The 15829-nt window shown below is 48.5% G+C and overlaps 1 protein-coding gene across 1 annotated transcript in view; it reads right to left on the bottom strand.

The window, feature by feature from the left end:
• Positions 1-11006, bottom strand: part of ADAMTS13 (ADAM metallopeptidase with thrombospondin type 1 motif 13) — a 28661-nt gene extending 17655 nt beyond the window's left edge. Inside the window, exons 1-11 of the mRNA XM_077835953.1 lie at positions 10997-11006; positions 8699-8814; positions 8344-8410; positions 7142-7425; positions 5633-5774; positions 4917-5056; positions 3922-4005; positions 3659-3783; positions 2612-2758; positions 735-869; positions 296-446 (exon numbers count right to left, since the gene is read on the bottom strand). Of these exons, the coding sequence (XP_077692079.1) occupies positions 296-446; positions 735-869; positions 2612-2758; positions 3659-3783; positions 3922-4005; positions 4917-5056; positions 5633-5774; positions 7142-7425; positions 8344-8410; positions 8699-8814; positions 10997-11006 (1401 nt within the window). The remainder of the gene's footprint in view (positions 1-295; positions 447-734; positions 870-2611; positions 2759-3658; positions 3784-3921; positions 4006-4916; positions 5057-5632; positions 5775-7141; positions 7426-8343; positions 8411-8698; positions 8815-10996) is intronic.
• Between the last annotated feature and the right edge of the window lie 4823 nt (positions 11007-15829).

Below are 15829 nucleotides of genomic sequence, written 5' to 3'. Positions count from 1 at the left end.
GCAGCATGGCCCTGACCAGGCCAGGATCCGTGGACACTATTGCAATGCAAATGTTAAATAATAATGAAGAGGAGACTTGAGTGGAGGAGAGAGAGGAGGGGCTGAAAAAGGGGCAAGTGATCCAAATTCTTTATAAGCCTGCTCTCTGCCAAGAGCCCCCCAGCAGATGAATACTGTCCCCCGCTCCATGCCAGCCCACCGCCCTGCTGCGCCACCATGCCCGTCCCAGCTGCAGTACTTCAGGGGTGGCCGTTACCAGCCAGAAGCACAAGCGGGTAGAAAGTGTTCTACCTACAATGTCATTCCTGGCAAAGGTGCACGCCGTGGCTGCGCTCCCAAAGGCTATTTTACACTGCTCGTCTGCGCCGTAATACAAGCCAGGCTTCCACCCGGGGATGCTGCCCTCCAGGTCCGGCAGGTCGTTCAAGCAGCTTGCTTGGCCTGTCCTGGGAAAGCCACAAGAGACATCGCTTTCCAGCACACAGCCAGCAAGGACACGCACACATGCTAACACAGGCCTTGGGAGTTCATTATTGGTGTCCCAGGAAACGTGAGCATTGTCCTAGGCTCAGAGAAGTCTGCTCTCTTCACCACTTGTTCATTCCTAAAATCAACAAACCCCCGAGGAGTAACAACACCTCGCTCTCCAAGAGTCCCCCACCTTGTTCCTTGCCTTTCTCCTCTCCCCAGCGCAGACGTGCAGATGAGCATGGAGAGCAGCTGGTTCCTCCTACCTGAGAAAGGCAAGGAACTGCTCTCTGCTGCACTCCGACCAGACCAGGTCCACGCTGTTGTGGCTGCCCTCGGAACCCATGATGTTGCCACTCCCACTGCACCGGTTTCCTTCACCGTCGTGATGGATTCCAAAACTGCCGCAAGAGATAAAAGGGGGTGGGGGCGTTACCGATATTATCCAGCTGATCTCCTGGTGTTAAATTGCAGGAGCAGAACACAGTTCCAACCCCGGGCTGGGAGTCACCACTCCTGCATTCTATTCTGGGAGTGTATGAGTGATCTTGGCTAAGTCACTTCCCTGCTCTGTGCCTTAGTTTCTCCATTAGTAAAAGGGGGTCAATAGTATTTCCCTGCTATGTGGCAGTGCTGTGAGGCATAATTCATTGTTTATAAAGTGCTCTCAGACCCTCAGACCAATGTGGAGAGATGCAATGGGAGGGAAGTGCAAAGTGTTAATTAATATTGAAGTTTCCACTGCATTTTGTTCTAATTCCATCTCCCTCGGCCCTCCCTTTCCCCACAGCACAGCTTGCTTTCTCCTGACGCGCACTAGTGCTTACTGGGTCTTATTGACATTACATTAGTGCCTCAAGGCCCCAGTCAGGATCAGGACCCCCTTGCACTTGGCACTGTCCACACACCTTGGAAAAGACAGTCTCTGGGCTGCAGAGTTTACACAGGTTAAGAAGGTCAGAGGGACAAAGGATTGGGGAAAGGGGGATGAAGCAGCTCCATTATACCTGAGGCTGATGGAAACCTTTGGGTGTGAATGACATGGCTCAAGAAAAACAACAGGCCAAATTCTAAATGAACGCAGCCCCACTGATGTCACCAGAGCTGAACAAATTTACAGCAGCCGAGAATTTGGACCAGGGATTATAAATCTCGGCCTCTGTTTTGTTGTGGTTTTCTACGTCGCCAGTCTTCCCTTTGTTATTCCCCCCCCCTGCCCATAGGTAACTCACTGCACACTGTTCTCGTCACCCGCCCTGCCATGCTACCGGGAGTCACCACCATTCTCTGGGCCAAGACGCCGCCACATCGATTACAAGAGTGACCTGAGCCCTCTGAGGGGCTGGAATCCAGCTGGTGGCACACTGAGCCGAGCACGGAGGACGTCCGTGCAGAAGAGGGTCGGCTCTGTGCAGAGTACCTCCTGAGATGATGAGTGCCCACAGCTCCCACTGAAGATGATGGGAGTTAAGGGAGCGCAGAACCTTGCAGGATTGGGCCCCTTGTTCCCATTCCGTCTCTCCGGAGTTGCGTTTCAAGCAACCTGAACAGGGCTGACCATAGGCATACGCAGCATATGCGGCTGTGTGGGGCACCTGAAAATTTGGGGCACCACCAGGACAGCAGGTAAGAGCGGGTCGGCTCCCGCACACCCAGCGTGCACTGCAGTCTCCTTAGGCAGGGGCCGTATTCACAGACCCGAATTTGCCAATGCGGCTCATTCTGCGTGAGGGAGACGGTACGGGGGTCTCTGTGGGGAACTGGGACTCTCTGCCGCTGCGAGGCGGGCCGGGCGGCTCAGTATCCTTGGCTGCCTCGATCCCTCCCCACCTGGGCTGTGAGCCCGGGCTGCCGCAGTGTCTGCTGCGTACAAAGCACAGTGTGTGTCAGCAATGGGGGGTGTGTGTCTTCTGGGGGTTCACAGGTGGGGGTGGTGGCTGTGCCCCAAGTGGGGCATAGGGGCACCAGTTTAATAATACTGCGTAGGGCCCCATAAATCCTAAGGATGGTCCTGAACCTAAGGGAATCCCAGCACCGCCCGAGGTGACTCGCTCACTCCCTGAACTCAGCTTGCAAACAATGGCCAATTTTCTCTGAGTGAATGGGCTAACACTTGGCAACTCTTTGGGTCTTGCCCTCTGACCTGTGCCCGATCTCGTGGGCTATGGTGACTCCCAAGTCGAAGCCAGTGTCCTCGGTGATAACGCAGCTCCAGGAGGAGGAGCAGGCTCCCCCCAGCTGGGTGACTCCGCGCAGTTGCTTGTTTCCATCGGGTAACTCCAGGTCAAACCTAGGGAAGGGTGAGACAGGCGGGGAGAAAACGTGAGAGCAGATCCATTAGGATTAAAAACCCTAGCAGTGAACATTGTCAACTGAAAACGTCTTTAGCCTCTCCCAGCTCAACCTGACCAGGTATTTACCACCCCCTTTCACTTTGATACGTGACTCTCCCCAGGGATGAGATGCTCAATGAAGGTTTACACTGAGTACCTAGAACCACCCTACCCAGCACGTGTTGATCAGATATAACCCTGTCTGCAGGAGAGAGAGATACCAGAATCCCCTCTGTGCAGAGATGAGCAACTAAACAAGGCCATTACATTCAACGGGAGCTTGGCGGGTGTCATTAGTTACAGTCAGTTGAGAATAATGTGAGCCTGGGAGTCAAGCGGCCTGTAGGAATGCGTGAGTCAGAGGAAATCTCGGAAGCTGGGGAATTTCTCTATAACAACCACTGGGTTTCTGCCTCTTCCAGACTTTTCTGCCCTCACATGAGCCTCCCGTGATCATGCAAACATTGCTTGGGGACGCAGGCCGCCGCTGGAATTGTGCCGAGTTCGCCACAGCCAGGCTGGCCACTTCCCGAGGGATATTCCAGTTAACACTGAAGCTGAGGAAGTGGAATTGTTGAGCGCTCAGCCCAGTCTGTGCTCTGGGAGCTGGTGTGTGCAGACATGCAGAATACCTCCCCCCTCCAGACCAGGGGAGCAAAGTGGCATGAGGGCTTCCTACACCACAGCAAGCCACTCACGGAAGGAGAATTGTAAGGCCCCTCTCCAAAGGGTGCACATTTTACTACTACCCCATCTGAGCGCGTCCAGCAGGTGCCGCAGTTTGCCTGACCCTGCCAGCCTGACCTGACGTCTCTAATCTCCTCTCAGTCTAATCCCCCTCAGGGGCGTTCTGTTACCTGGTCACATACAGGACAAGGTCGGCATGCTGGGGATCTGAATCATTCTGGGGATTGACCTTCTTGCTCCACTCACAGACACTGACCAGCGAGGAGCTGATGTTCGTGGTGATGTTCATACCCACCTAAAAAGAAGGCACATCTTCATATGCTTCCCCTTTAGTGGCCCTGTCACAGGCTGGCTAGCCCTCTGAGAGGAGCTGGGCTCAGCCTCACCTGTGACGGACCCTTCCAAGGATTGTGAACAAATCTCCATTTTCTACCTCTGGTTCTGTCAGGACCATCATTCTCATCAGGTGAACCCTGAGCTGAGCTCCCAGCGAGGCATCTCTCAGCAGCTCTGCACCCTGTAAAAGGAAAAACAGGATCCAGATGGAGTTTCATAATGAAGATGCCGGTGTGACTCCTGTCTGTGCCCTGCATTGACACTAAGGCTTCCCTACACATAAGATCTTCCACCAAACCAGCCAGATGCACTTCCAAGGTGACACATCGGGTAATTATAATGGACAATTATAAAATCTGCAAATCACCAGGGAAAGAAACAGGCAGTTGCATGAAATTTGCCCATTACAAACAGAACCAGGATTCATCTGAGAACTAAACTCAGTGTAAGCCACAAGTCTGTCCACCAGCGTGCACTAGATTTAACTAATAGGATTAAAAGCCTCCAGCAGAGCGAGAACAAGGGATTTCACAGGGTGTGAAAATTAATGTCAAGACCCCTCAAAGTCCCCCAGCCCCTGCTATCCACATGAAAACACAGTGATACATTCCTGACTGGAGCAAGGTGGGTAGCGCTGAGGAAATTAATAATAGAATGTTAAAACCCACACAGTGAAATGATAGATCAGCTCAAATACGGCTGCTGAAATCAATGGGCACTGAAGGATAAACTCCTAATGCTGGAGCCAGCACCCAACCAGTTACTAAGGAAATTAAGGGACACATTTTCCAAATGGGGCTTTAAAGCTGCACTCCCAGCGTTCGTGAATGCCCTCCCTTATGCCTGCAGCTTCCTGGATGAGGGTACAATGGCCCATGCAAAGGAGGTGGCTGCACACTGAAGTGTGCTTTGCACCCCAGTCCAGTATTCTGTACATACCCGAGGGAGGGGTGCTCCCACTCACTTCTGTGGAGGCATTTCCAGAACATTTGGCTATGGGCTTAGCCAGACGCCCCACCAGAGGTCCCTTCCAACACAAGCCACCATAGGCTCAGTAAATGTGGCACTGAAATCAAACAGAAAGCCACTCACAATGTTCAGGTTGGTAAGGATGTACCTCTCGGTGTCCTCTGTGTGGAACTGATAAACATCAGGGCCCACTACCACCAGCAGCTCCAGGTGCATGATGCTCCCCTCTGCCCTTTTCCAGAGACGAGGAGGAGACTTTCGTTCTACAACACCACGAGGGAATACAAGGGAGGTTAGGATGGAAGGAGGCCTGGAAGCCCTGTGGGTCCATCCCAGCCTTTTGAACACTTATGAGCAATACATCGCAAGATTGCTTCCTCCCGACACTGAGCTAATTCCCATCTGCACTGATTTCTATTAGCTGCTGCTGCCACCCTTGGTAATTTATCATGGACAAAATATCCCACCTACATACCCTGAGTCCTGACCCATCCTCAGCTGAAGTTCATATCTTTTTGCTCTTGTGTTTGGCAGTAACTGGCGAGTGACAAGGCCATGCCTATCCGCCCAAGATAAATCCTGAGTCCCTACTGAGGCTATATGTTGTTTTAGCAAGGGTGAAAGCAGACAGGAGAGTGATAGGATGCAGCTCGGCCTCTTCTCCAAGCCACAGACAGTGCTCCTGGACTACATAGGCCACAATGAGAGCCTCATTTACACATTGTGACGGCAACAAGTCCTGCCCTCACTGTCACTCATGCAGCCCCACTGACTGCAGGCAAAAAGAGGGGGCAGAATTGGGCCAGTGGTTCCTCTCTCGGCCCCGAGACATCCAATACCTCCTATCGTCCTTGTCCCTCTCCCTGCAGCTCTGAAGATGATGTGGGGTGTGGGGAGGCTGGGGTCTTCCAGCACATTCAGGTGTTTGCTTCTCACAGGTCTGATGTGAATCTTTTCCTTGTTCACGATGACGGCCCCTTGCTAAAGAAAGCAAAATCCCACCCCACGTTATTCCAGAGGCATTCACCACCAAGAGAAAGTCACAGACCACCTCTCCTGCCAAGATTTACCACCAAGATTTCCCAAATGGGTGCTGCACCCAGGCAAGACTGAACATGTTTGGGGCATGAGGATGCAAAACCAAAGGCTTCCTGTTCGTTTGTGATCTGTAGGATACTACTAGGATCTAGGAGGGAGTGTAGTCTAGTGGTTAGAATGAAGGACTAGGTGTTAGGCTCCTTATATTCTGTTCCTGACTTCACCACCAACTTGCTGTGTAATACTGGGTGAATCGTTAGCCTGTCAGCTTTCTCGTCTATAAAACGGGGTTACTATTACCTGCCTCAGGGCAGTGCTTCATTAATGTTATAAAGCACTTTCAGATCCTCATAGGAAAGGATACTAAATCAATGCTAATTATTATCATTGCCATGGAGTACCTCACACATCATCGGGATCTCCTGTTATCAGAAGGATTTGGATGAACACCAAACTGCCAGGTTACCAAAAGCTCTGAAAAATAAAGCTACTGGAGGCTCAGTGAGGCAGCATTGGGGTGACCAAAATTGAGTGTTTCGAGACCTTCCTCCCTTTGAGTGGGGGAGAGGGGTGAGCGGCTTATTTATTTCTTTGCCTGTTTCCACATTTTCTCATGGCAGAATTGTGACCCCCCCATATACTGTACTGAACTGCAGACTCTTCAGAGCAATGACTCTGACTTTTATGGACTCTCTGAAATGCCTTCACAGTGCTGTCTAGATAGGAGAGATGGTCCCAAGCCACAGCACTGGATCAGAAACCCTTCAGACTCTGGGGGAAATTTGGATTTGAACTTCTCAGCTCAGCCTCACTTCTTCAAAACTGATCTGAACCTGAACACCAGATCTGAATCCCCTTAGACCTTGAAGGAAGTTTGGACACAAACTTTTGGGCTTTGGACCCAGCACCATCAATTAGTCATCAATAAATAAAGAGTAAATCCCCTTATGTTTTCGACAGGGCAGGGCTTTTTCTTCCATTCCAAGCTCAGGGTGAAATTCATCCCTAGGCAGAGGGGCCAGCACCAGGCCAATGCGCCGCATAAATGCCACTTCCACCCCACGCATTCTTCACACCGCTTTCTGGGTCAAAGTGGAACTTTTATGTAGTGCATAGTCCTCGCACTGGTCTTCTGCACAGGAATGAATTTCGCTCTAACCCCTTATTTCTGATCTGACACTTTGCTTTCTAGGCACCTGGGTCTTCACTCTGAGACAACTGGCCAAGTGCATATGGCAACACATCGTTGGTCATTAGTGGTTGTAAATGCAGCCAATGTTTTGATTTCAAAGTCTATGCTGCATACTCACCAGCTGCCCTTCGCAGTAAGTGACTCTACATTCAGCCCCTGGAGGGTGCAGTAGTTGTCCACTGGCAAAGCAGGTGCCTGGGAATTGCTTTAGTAAACTAACGGAGGAGTTCAGCTTTCGATCGCTCACGAAGGAAGAGGAAAGAAAGATGTGCTCCTCCAGGAATTCAAAGGTGTAGAGTTCTCCCCAGGCCCTAAGGGAGCAGCGTTGACCTTTACAAGATTTTGGTTCAACTTGGTCCTCTTCACAGGGACAAGCTGGCTGAGCAATAACAAATTCCGGTACTGGAAGAAATACCACAAATTACTAGGATTATACACATAATTAACTGTAATAATAATGATGCGTGGAAAAATAAATATAACTATCTGCTTCCATGAAAAACAATACTCTCCAAAAGTATTACTCTCTTTTCCCTTTAATTATGTCAATAACTCTGGTCCACTGTGTTTTTATCAATCCCGAAACTGAGGATAGCCTTGCAGCTAAAGCACAGAACCGGTGATCAGGAGATCCAGGTTCTCCTATTAGCACTGAAACTGACTTGCTGTGTGAACTTGGTCAAGACTTGTAACCTCTCTGTGCCCCCATTTCCCCACTTGTATATGAGGATAACAATTTACCTGACAAAAAGGTAAGGTATTTTGAGTTCATCAGATGTAAAGCATTATAGAAGTGAAAATTATTATTGCTAGGCACTATACAAACATGTAAGTACAGCGTCCCTGCCCTGAGAATCTTGCCTAAATCTAAACAGTATCTTAATCCTGAATTATCAATCTAAAAGTATTATTATATTTTCTTGAAATGTTTATAAAAAAACACTTACATAAAATCATCATTATAATCTATAGTCTTATACCCAGCTGATCTGGATCTGTTCCAGGGTTATTTAGAATCTTTCATTCTATGAATTGTGCACTAAAACAATAGCAATATGCAGAAGGAGAAGTGAAACAGAAAAGTGCTAAAAGCATTACTGCATCTGATTTCCAAATAACATACCCAATTCTGCAAACACTTACACACTTGAACCAAACTACTTGTTTGAGTAAAGTCACTCACAAGCATAAGTGTTTGCAGGTCAGATCAGGGCTAATGTCAGTAATAGTGCGTGCTTACTGATATCAAGTATACTGTATCAGAAACAAATTTACAAACATGACACATTACAAAATTCAGAAGGAAGAAGGCTTACATACCATCAAGGACTGCATTGGTGCCAAAATAAGAAAAAACGTCTTCTGGATCCAATGCCTCAAGAAATTTCTGTAAAAAGTAAAATAGCAGTTTTACATTTTCAAAGCAAAAACAAATGGAAATAAAACTTTATTCAGCACCACCTGTCCTGCGCAGAACTTCATTTATTCATTTTAATGTTGATGTCTTTCTTTTGCATTAAATGTATGGTACAGAATGATCACCCAGAGGAGATGACTGTACTTTCTTGATTAGCGGGGCTTAATCCATTTTGATTTGAATGCACATTGTCCTATTTCCACAGAGAGGGGGGGAAAAGCATTCTTGCAATCTGTTCTCTCTGGAGGCCAGACTTACCTCTTGGAAAGCTGCTGGCCCGCAGAATGCCAGAGGGATCATCGCAAAAGCTAGGAAAATTGAATTGACGGTCATGTTGAACGAACTGCAATTGACACTCAACAGCAAAGGCTGGCCTGGGGTGATTAAAATGTTTAGCCCAAGGCATCACATGGAGCGGAAGTGAAGAATACATAGTTTAAACAAATAGAAGAGTTGATCCACTGCAGAGAGGGGCAGCTGAGGGGGAAATCAGTTGCTGCAGGAGTTTTTACAAGAACAGCACTAGAGAGAAAGCTTTTGCGCAACATTTGCAATTTTGTTACAGCCAAAGAGCACTGCAAGAATAGAAACTTTGGGCCAGTTTTAACAGCCAAGTAAACAATAAGTAAAGAAGCTATTTGGGGGAGGAGAAACGGGTCTAAAGTGTCAAAGCTAAGAAACAAGATGATTTCCCAGCTCCTGAGGGACCAATCTGGCAGTGCCTATCCAGGCAAAACTCCCACTCGCTCCAGTTCTAGGGGGAGAATGAGACGTTAACTCCACTGAGACACAAGAGTGAGCTGTATTAAATCTCAGAGGACAGGTTCAAGCCACGTCTACACAAGTTACATTGGCATACAGCCACCATAATTTGTCTGTAGCTCGGGCACGTGCATACTTGGCTGCTTGCATCGATGCAAAGCGTGGTGCACCGCAGGTAGGTATCCCAAGGTGCCATGCATCACCAACCAATGAAATGACTTTTGCGACATTTTTGCAATGTTTTGTGATATAGGAATGACTTGCCCAGGGCTCTTTGAGTGCTATGGGGTCCAGTTCCCAGCATGTAACTTTTTCCATCCAATAATACCATCCATATCCCATAATTTTTCATGCTGTTTTTTAAAAACACCACAAACCCATGTGGTGCTTTGCAATCTCTTCCATCTCTGACAGAAGCATAGAGCCTGCAAAACTCTGCACTATTGTCACAAATGTTGTAAATACAGGACCTACGGTTCACCTGTATTTGCAGACCCACCGTAACTACTGTAACTGAGGATATGAGGATATCTTCAAGGACAGTTTGCTGATGGACATAGTGAAAAACAATTTAAGGGTTGCTGGTGCAACCAAGCAGCCGCAGAGAGACAACAAGCAGTGGCTGCAGAACTTTCACATGCAAAAGGCCACCCACATTCCTGCACATGTGTGCACAGCTCTCCCCAGCCCTCCAGTACAGGGACACCAGAATGAGAGCTGCATTGACGGTGGAGAAGGGAGCAGCATTCACTGGAAGCTTGCAATGCTGAACTGCAACCAGTCAGTGGGAAATCACTTTGGAAGTGGAAAATCCACAGTGGGGGATTGTCAGGCAAGTATGCAGGGCCATTAATTGTACCCTACTATGCAGCACTAGGACTCCCAGCAATGCGCAGGACATAGTGGATGTATTGAAGCAATGGGGTTCCCAAACTGCGGTGGGGCAATAGACAGCATGCATATCCTTATTTTGGCACCAGCTCACCTTGCCATGGAATACATCAACAGAAACGACTACTTTTCCATGGTTATGCAAGTGTTGGTGGATCACTGGGGATGCATTACCATCATCAGTGTGGGCTGGTCAGGGAAGGTGCACGACACTCGCATCTTTAAAAACACCGGACTTTTAAAAAAGCTGCAACCAGGGATGTTCTTTCCTGATGGGCAGATTACCATTGGCAACATTGAAATGCTAATAGGGATCCAGCCCACACCTTTGCTCGTGAAGCCATACACCTCCCCCCCAACAGCACCAAGGAAAGATTCAGCTACCAGCTGGGCAGGTGCAGAAGGACAATTGAATGTGCTTTTGGTAAACTGAAGGAACGCTTGCGGCGTTTACCCACTAGAACGGATCTCAGTGAGAAAAATACCCCAACAGCCTGTTGTGTTCTGCATGGTATCTGTGAGGCAAAGGGGGGAAAGCTGCTGCCAAGGTGGAGAGCGGAGGTAGAGCAGCTCTCCGCTGACTTTGAACAGACAGCCATCAGGGTTATTCCAAGAGCCCAGCACAGCGCTATGCGGTGGGAGGGGCTTTGAAAGAGCACTTTAAGGCAGTTACAGTAGTGTTCTAGGCTGCTTTTAGGGACTTGAATCTGTCTTGTGTAATCTACACTACACATTGGTGGGTCTTTGCCGACTGGTATCTATTCTGTTGAGCCCGGAGCTTTGGGTGCTGCTAAGAACTGTGTACGCTTGCTGCCCATTTATAAATATGGCTGCGTGTTTTCCTGAAGCTATGAATTCAGTGGTGCTTGGTGTACGTTTACAAGTACTATGTGCTTTAAGTACTGTTATGCATTCTGCAGTATTTGCTGTGAACTAATAAAGATCATTTGATTCTCCAAAACTAGAAGTTTGAGTGAAACAAAAGTCCAGAAAATCTATGTATAAAAAACAAAAAAACCCTGTACAATACTGTACAAAATGTTAACAAAACTTAATGGGGTGAAAATTAAAATTAAAAAGGAGGTAAAAATGTATATCCATTTCAGTAAACAAATGTAGTCCGTTGCGATTACAGTCGTGGTTCTCACAGGTCAGTATAGGTGAAGCTGTGGTTTTCCTTGCTGTCCCCCAGTGTGGTGGGCTAGGGGGTCCGACTGCATCCCATGATGCCACATGGAATATTGGGGGTGTAAGAAGCAGTGACCATGGAGCTCTCCAAGGACTGCAAATAGTGGGAAATCCAGGATTTTTGGACCTGTCGGTCAACCAGGATCTGCAGCATTTGGGTTTGGTGCCTAAAAAGACCCATTATGTCTGGTGCATTTCCTGCTCCTTGACCCACTGGGACTCCAGGGCCTTTTTCCTGTCCTCGCTGTCTTTCTCCAGGCTGTCAGTCACACTGACTCTCCAAGCCCTTTGTTCATGATCCGATGCAGCACTGGCTTGCAGGATTTCGCAAAAACATGTCCTCCTCAGTCCTCCTCCTCATCAGTGCCAGGCATTCTGTGGGTGTGGAGGGGGCATCCTTCAAGGCTACACTGCCAGAAGCTGCTGATAAAAATAGACATATGCACCACTGGATTTACGGTCACAATGGAAAAGGAAAGAAATATGTCAAAACTCCCTTCCCATATTCCCATAAATGCTTTTAATAAGTTATGCTTATTGACACTTCAGTTTTGGAGTGCCTCTGCACAGCACTGCTCTCCAGCCCCATCCATGGCGAGTATGGCCTGCCAGGGATGGGATGGTGGGGGGTGACGTTCTGTTGTATGAAGCTATAAAATTACAGCCCTAGTCCATGGGTTCAAGTATAGGGCAATAGCAGTGAATACTGGCACTAGTTTTCACAAGATGTGGTGATTTTGGCTGGTATCTCACTTTGGAGAGTCACAAAGGCACAGAGAATACAGCTTGCTACAGGCATCCTCATTATCCTAAATATGAAATAGACATTTGTCATAAATATAAAGGGAAGGGTAAACCCCTTTGAAATCCCTCCTGGCCAGGGGAAAGCTCCTCTCACCTGTAAAGGGTTAAGAAGCTAAAGGTAACCTCGTTGGCACCTGACCAAAATGACCAATGAGGAGACAAGATACTTTCAAAAGCTGGGAGGAGGGAGAGAAACAAAGGGTCTGTGTGTCTGTCTATAGTCTGTCTTTGTTGGGGACAGAACAGGAATGGAGTCTTAGAACTTTTAGTAAGTAATCTAGCTAGGTATGTGTTAGATTATGATTTCTTTAAATGGCTGAGAAAAGAATTGTGCTGAATAGAATAACTATTTCTGTCTGTGTATCTTTTTTGTAACTTAAGGTTTTGCCTAGAGGGGTTCTCTATGTTTTTGAATCTAATTACCCTGTAAGATATCTACCATCCTGATTTTACAGGGGGGATTTCTTTATTTCTATTTACTTCTATTTTTATTAAAAGTCTTCTTGTAAGAAAACTGAATGCTTTTTCATTGTTCTCAGATCCAAGGGTTTGGGTCTGTGGTCACCTATGCAAATTGGTGAGGCTTTTTATCCAACATTTCCCAGGAAAGGGGGGGTGCAAGTGGTGGGAGGATTGTTCATTGTTCTTAAGATCCAAGGGTCTGGGTCTGTAGTCACCTAGGCAAATTGGTGAGGCTTTTTACCAAACCTTGTCCAGGAAGTGGGGTGCAAGGTTTTGGGAAGTATTTTTGGGGGAAAGACGCGTCCAAACAGCTCTTCCCCAGTAACCAGTATTAGTTTGGTGGTGGTAGCGGCCAGTCCAAGGACAACGGGTGGAATATTTTGTACCTTGGGGAAGTTTTGACCTAAGCTGGTAAAGATAAGCTTAGGAGGTTTTTCATGCAGGTCCCCACATCTGTACCCTAGAGTTCAGAGTGGGGGAGGAACTTTGACAACATTATTAAAAAAAAAAAAACCTGGGGCCTCACACTGGCTTTTCCCCTCCTTGAGGTTTATGTTCATGTACACTTCCAGAAACTAAATTCAAAAGATTATGTTCCTCCAGTGTTCACAATCAATCAGACCACCTCCCCTCCCATCCATGCTCACACAACAGCCTTGAAGCAACTATAGCAATTGCCTACATAGAAAAATAACATTAGGAATTTGTTTATTGCATTTTCAGTGATCTTTAATACAATGTCGGAATTAGAAACAGACAGGAGATTCAGCACTGTGTGAGCAGCCAGCTCTGTGCAAACCACCAGGAAGTGTTCCACGGACCACAGTTTGGGAACCTCTGAGTGAAATAATATAGATTCATACATTCCAAGGCCACAAGAGACCATTGTGATCTAGTCTGAACTCCTGTATAACACAGGCCATACGACTTCCCGCAAAATAATACCTAGAGCAGATCTTTTTAGAAAAACATTCAATCTTGATTTAAAAATTGTCAGTGATGGAGAATCCACCATGACCCTTGGTAAATTGTTCCAATGGTTAATTATTTTTATTATGTTAAAAATTCCTTATTGCCTGTCTGAATTTGTCTAGTTTCAACTTTCAGGTATTAGATTGTGTTCTATCTTTGTCTGCTAGATTGAAGAGCCCATTATTAAATATCTGTTCCCCATGTAGGTACTCATACACTGTGATCAAGTCACCCTTACCATTCTCTTTAAACTAGATTGAGCTCCTGGAGTCTATCACTATAAGGCAGGCTTTCTAATGCTTTAATCATTCTCATGGCTCTTCTTTGAAACCCCTCCAATTTATCAATATCTTTCTTGAACTGTGGACACTGGAACTGGATATGGTAATATCAGCAATGGTTGCACCAGTGCCAAATACAGAGGTAAAATAACCTCTCTATTCCTACTCAAGATTCCATTTTATGGATCCAAGGATCACATTAGCATCTTTGGCCATAATGTTGCACTTAGAGCTCATGTTCAGTGATTATCCACCACAACCCCTAAATCTTTTTCAGAGTCACTGTTTCCCAGGACAGAGTTCCCCATCCTGTAAGTATGCCCTATAGTCTTTGTTGGGTTGCCTGAACGCACACACACACTTCTGAGGAAATATCAATTTTCACAGGGTGATTCTGACTACTTGTACGCTTAACAATAGTTTTCACGGGTGCTTGCAAGACCCTGCTTACAAGTCACCAAGTCATGTTGGGGTGGGAGGTATTTGTGAAACATCATTACACTAACATATGGTTTTGCAGGCCAATGGTATTTCGATGCTACGTGATAAAGTTTTTCCAAAATGGTAGCATGTTGCATTGCCACATAAACACCAGGACTCCCAAGTGTGTCCGACCCAAAACACTCTCTAGAGCAGTAACACTACAAAATGGGTCTGTGCTATCTGCCAATTATATTACAGGGGCGCCAGTGCTGTATCCCTAATGCCACACCCCTCTTGGGTTGAACCCCCAGCTGGTCTTCCCTCTTCTGTGCACCCCATATTCACCCTGCTGTGCTCCCTCTCAAGTGCACCCCCCCAAAAACACACCAGATGACCCCTCAAACACCCCCATTAACAGTACCCAAACCCCAGCACTCCCCAACAGTGATCCCCACATCCCCCAGTGCACCCCCATTAACAGTCCCCAAACCCGGCGCACCCCAACGGTGATCCCCACATCCTCAATGCACCCCCATTAACAGTCCCCAAACTCGGCGCACCCCAACGGTGATCCCCACATCCCCCAGTGCACCCCCATTAACAGTCCCCAAACCCCGGGGAACCCCAACGGCGATCCCCGCATCCCCCAGTGCACCCCCATTAACAGTCCCCAAACCCCGGCGCACCCCAACGGGGATCCCCACATCCCCAGTGCACCCCCATTAACAGTCCCCAAACCCCGGCGCACCCCAACGGTGATCCCCGCATCCCCAGTGCACCCCCATTAACAGTCCCCAAACCCCGGCGCACCCCAACGGGGATCCCCACATCCCCAGTGCACCCCCATTAACAGTCCCCAAAGCCCGGGGAACCCCAACGGTAGTCCCCCCAACCCCCAGTGCACCCCCATTAACAGTCCCCAAACCCCGGCGCACCCCAACGGTGATCCCCGCATCCCCAGTGCACCCCCATTAACAGTCCCCAAACCCCGGGGAACCCCAACGGTGATCCCCGCATCCCCAGTGCAGCCCCATTAACAGTCCCCAAACCCCGGCGCACCCCAACGGCGATCCCCGCATCCCCCAGTGCACCCCCATTAACAGTCCCCAAACCCCGGCGCACCCCAACGGTGATCCCCGCATCCCCAGTGCACCCCCATTAACAGTCCCTAAACCCCGGGGAACCCCAACGGCGATCCCCGCATCCCCAGTGCACCCCCATTAACAGTCCCCAAACCCCGGCGCACCCCAACGGGGATCCCCGCATCCCCAGTGCACCCCCATTAACTGTCCCCAAACCCCGGCGCACCCCAACGGTGATCCCGCATCCCCAGCGCACCCCCATTAACAGTCCCCAGACCCCGGCGAACCCCAACGGTGATCCCGCATCCCCAGTGCACCCCCATTAACAGTCCCCAGACCCCGGCGCACCCCAACGGGGATCCCCGCATCCCCAGTGCACCCCCATTAACAGTCCCCAGACCCCGGCGCACCCCAACGGGGATCCCCACATCCCCAGTGCACCCCCATTAACAGTCCCCAAGCCTCGGCGCACCCCAACGGTGATCCCGCATCCCCAGTGCACCCCCATTAACAGTCCCCAAGCC

This window comes from Eretmochelys imbricata, chromosome 16 (assembly GCF_965152235.1).
Source record: "Eretmochelys imbricata isolate rEreImb1 chromosome 16, rEreImb1.hap1, whole genome shotgun sequence".
In the NCBI taxonomy this organism is placed as follows: Eukaryota; Metazoa; Chordata; order Testudines; family Cheloniidae; genus Eretmochelys; species Eretmochelys imbricata.
This window is presented reverse-complemented; position numbering and strand designations above follow the sequence as displayed.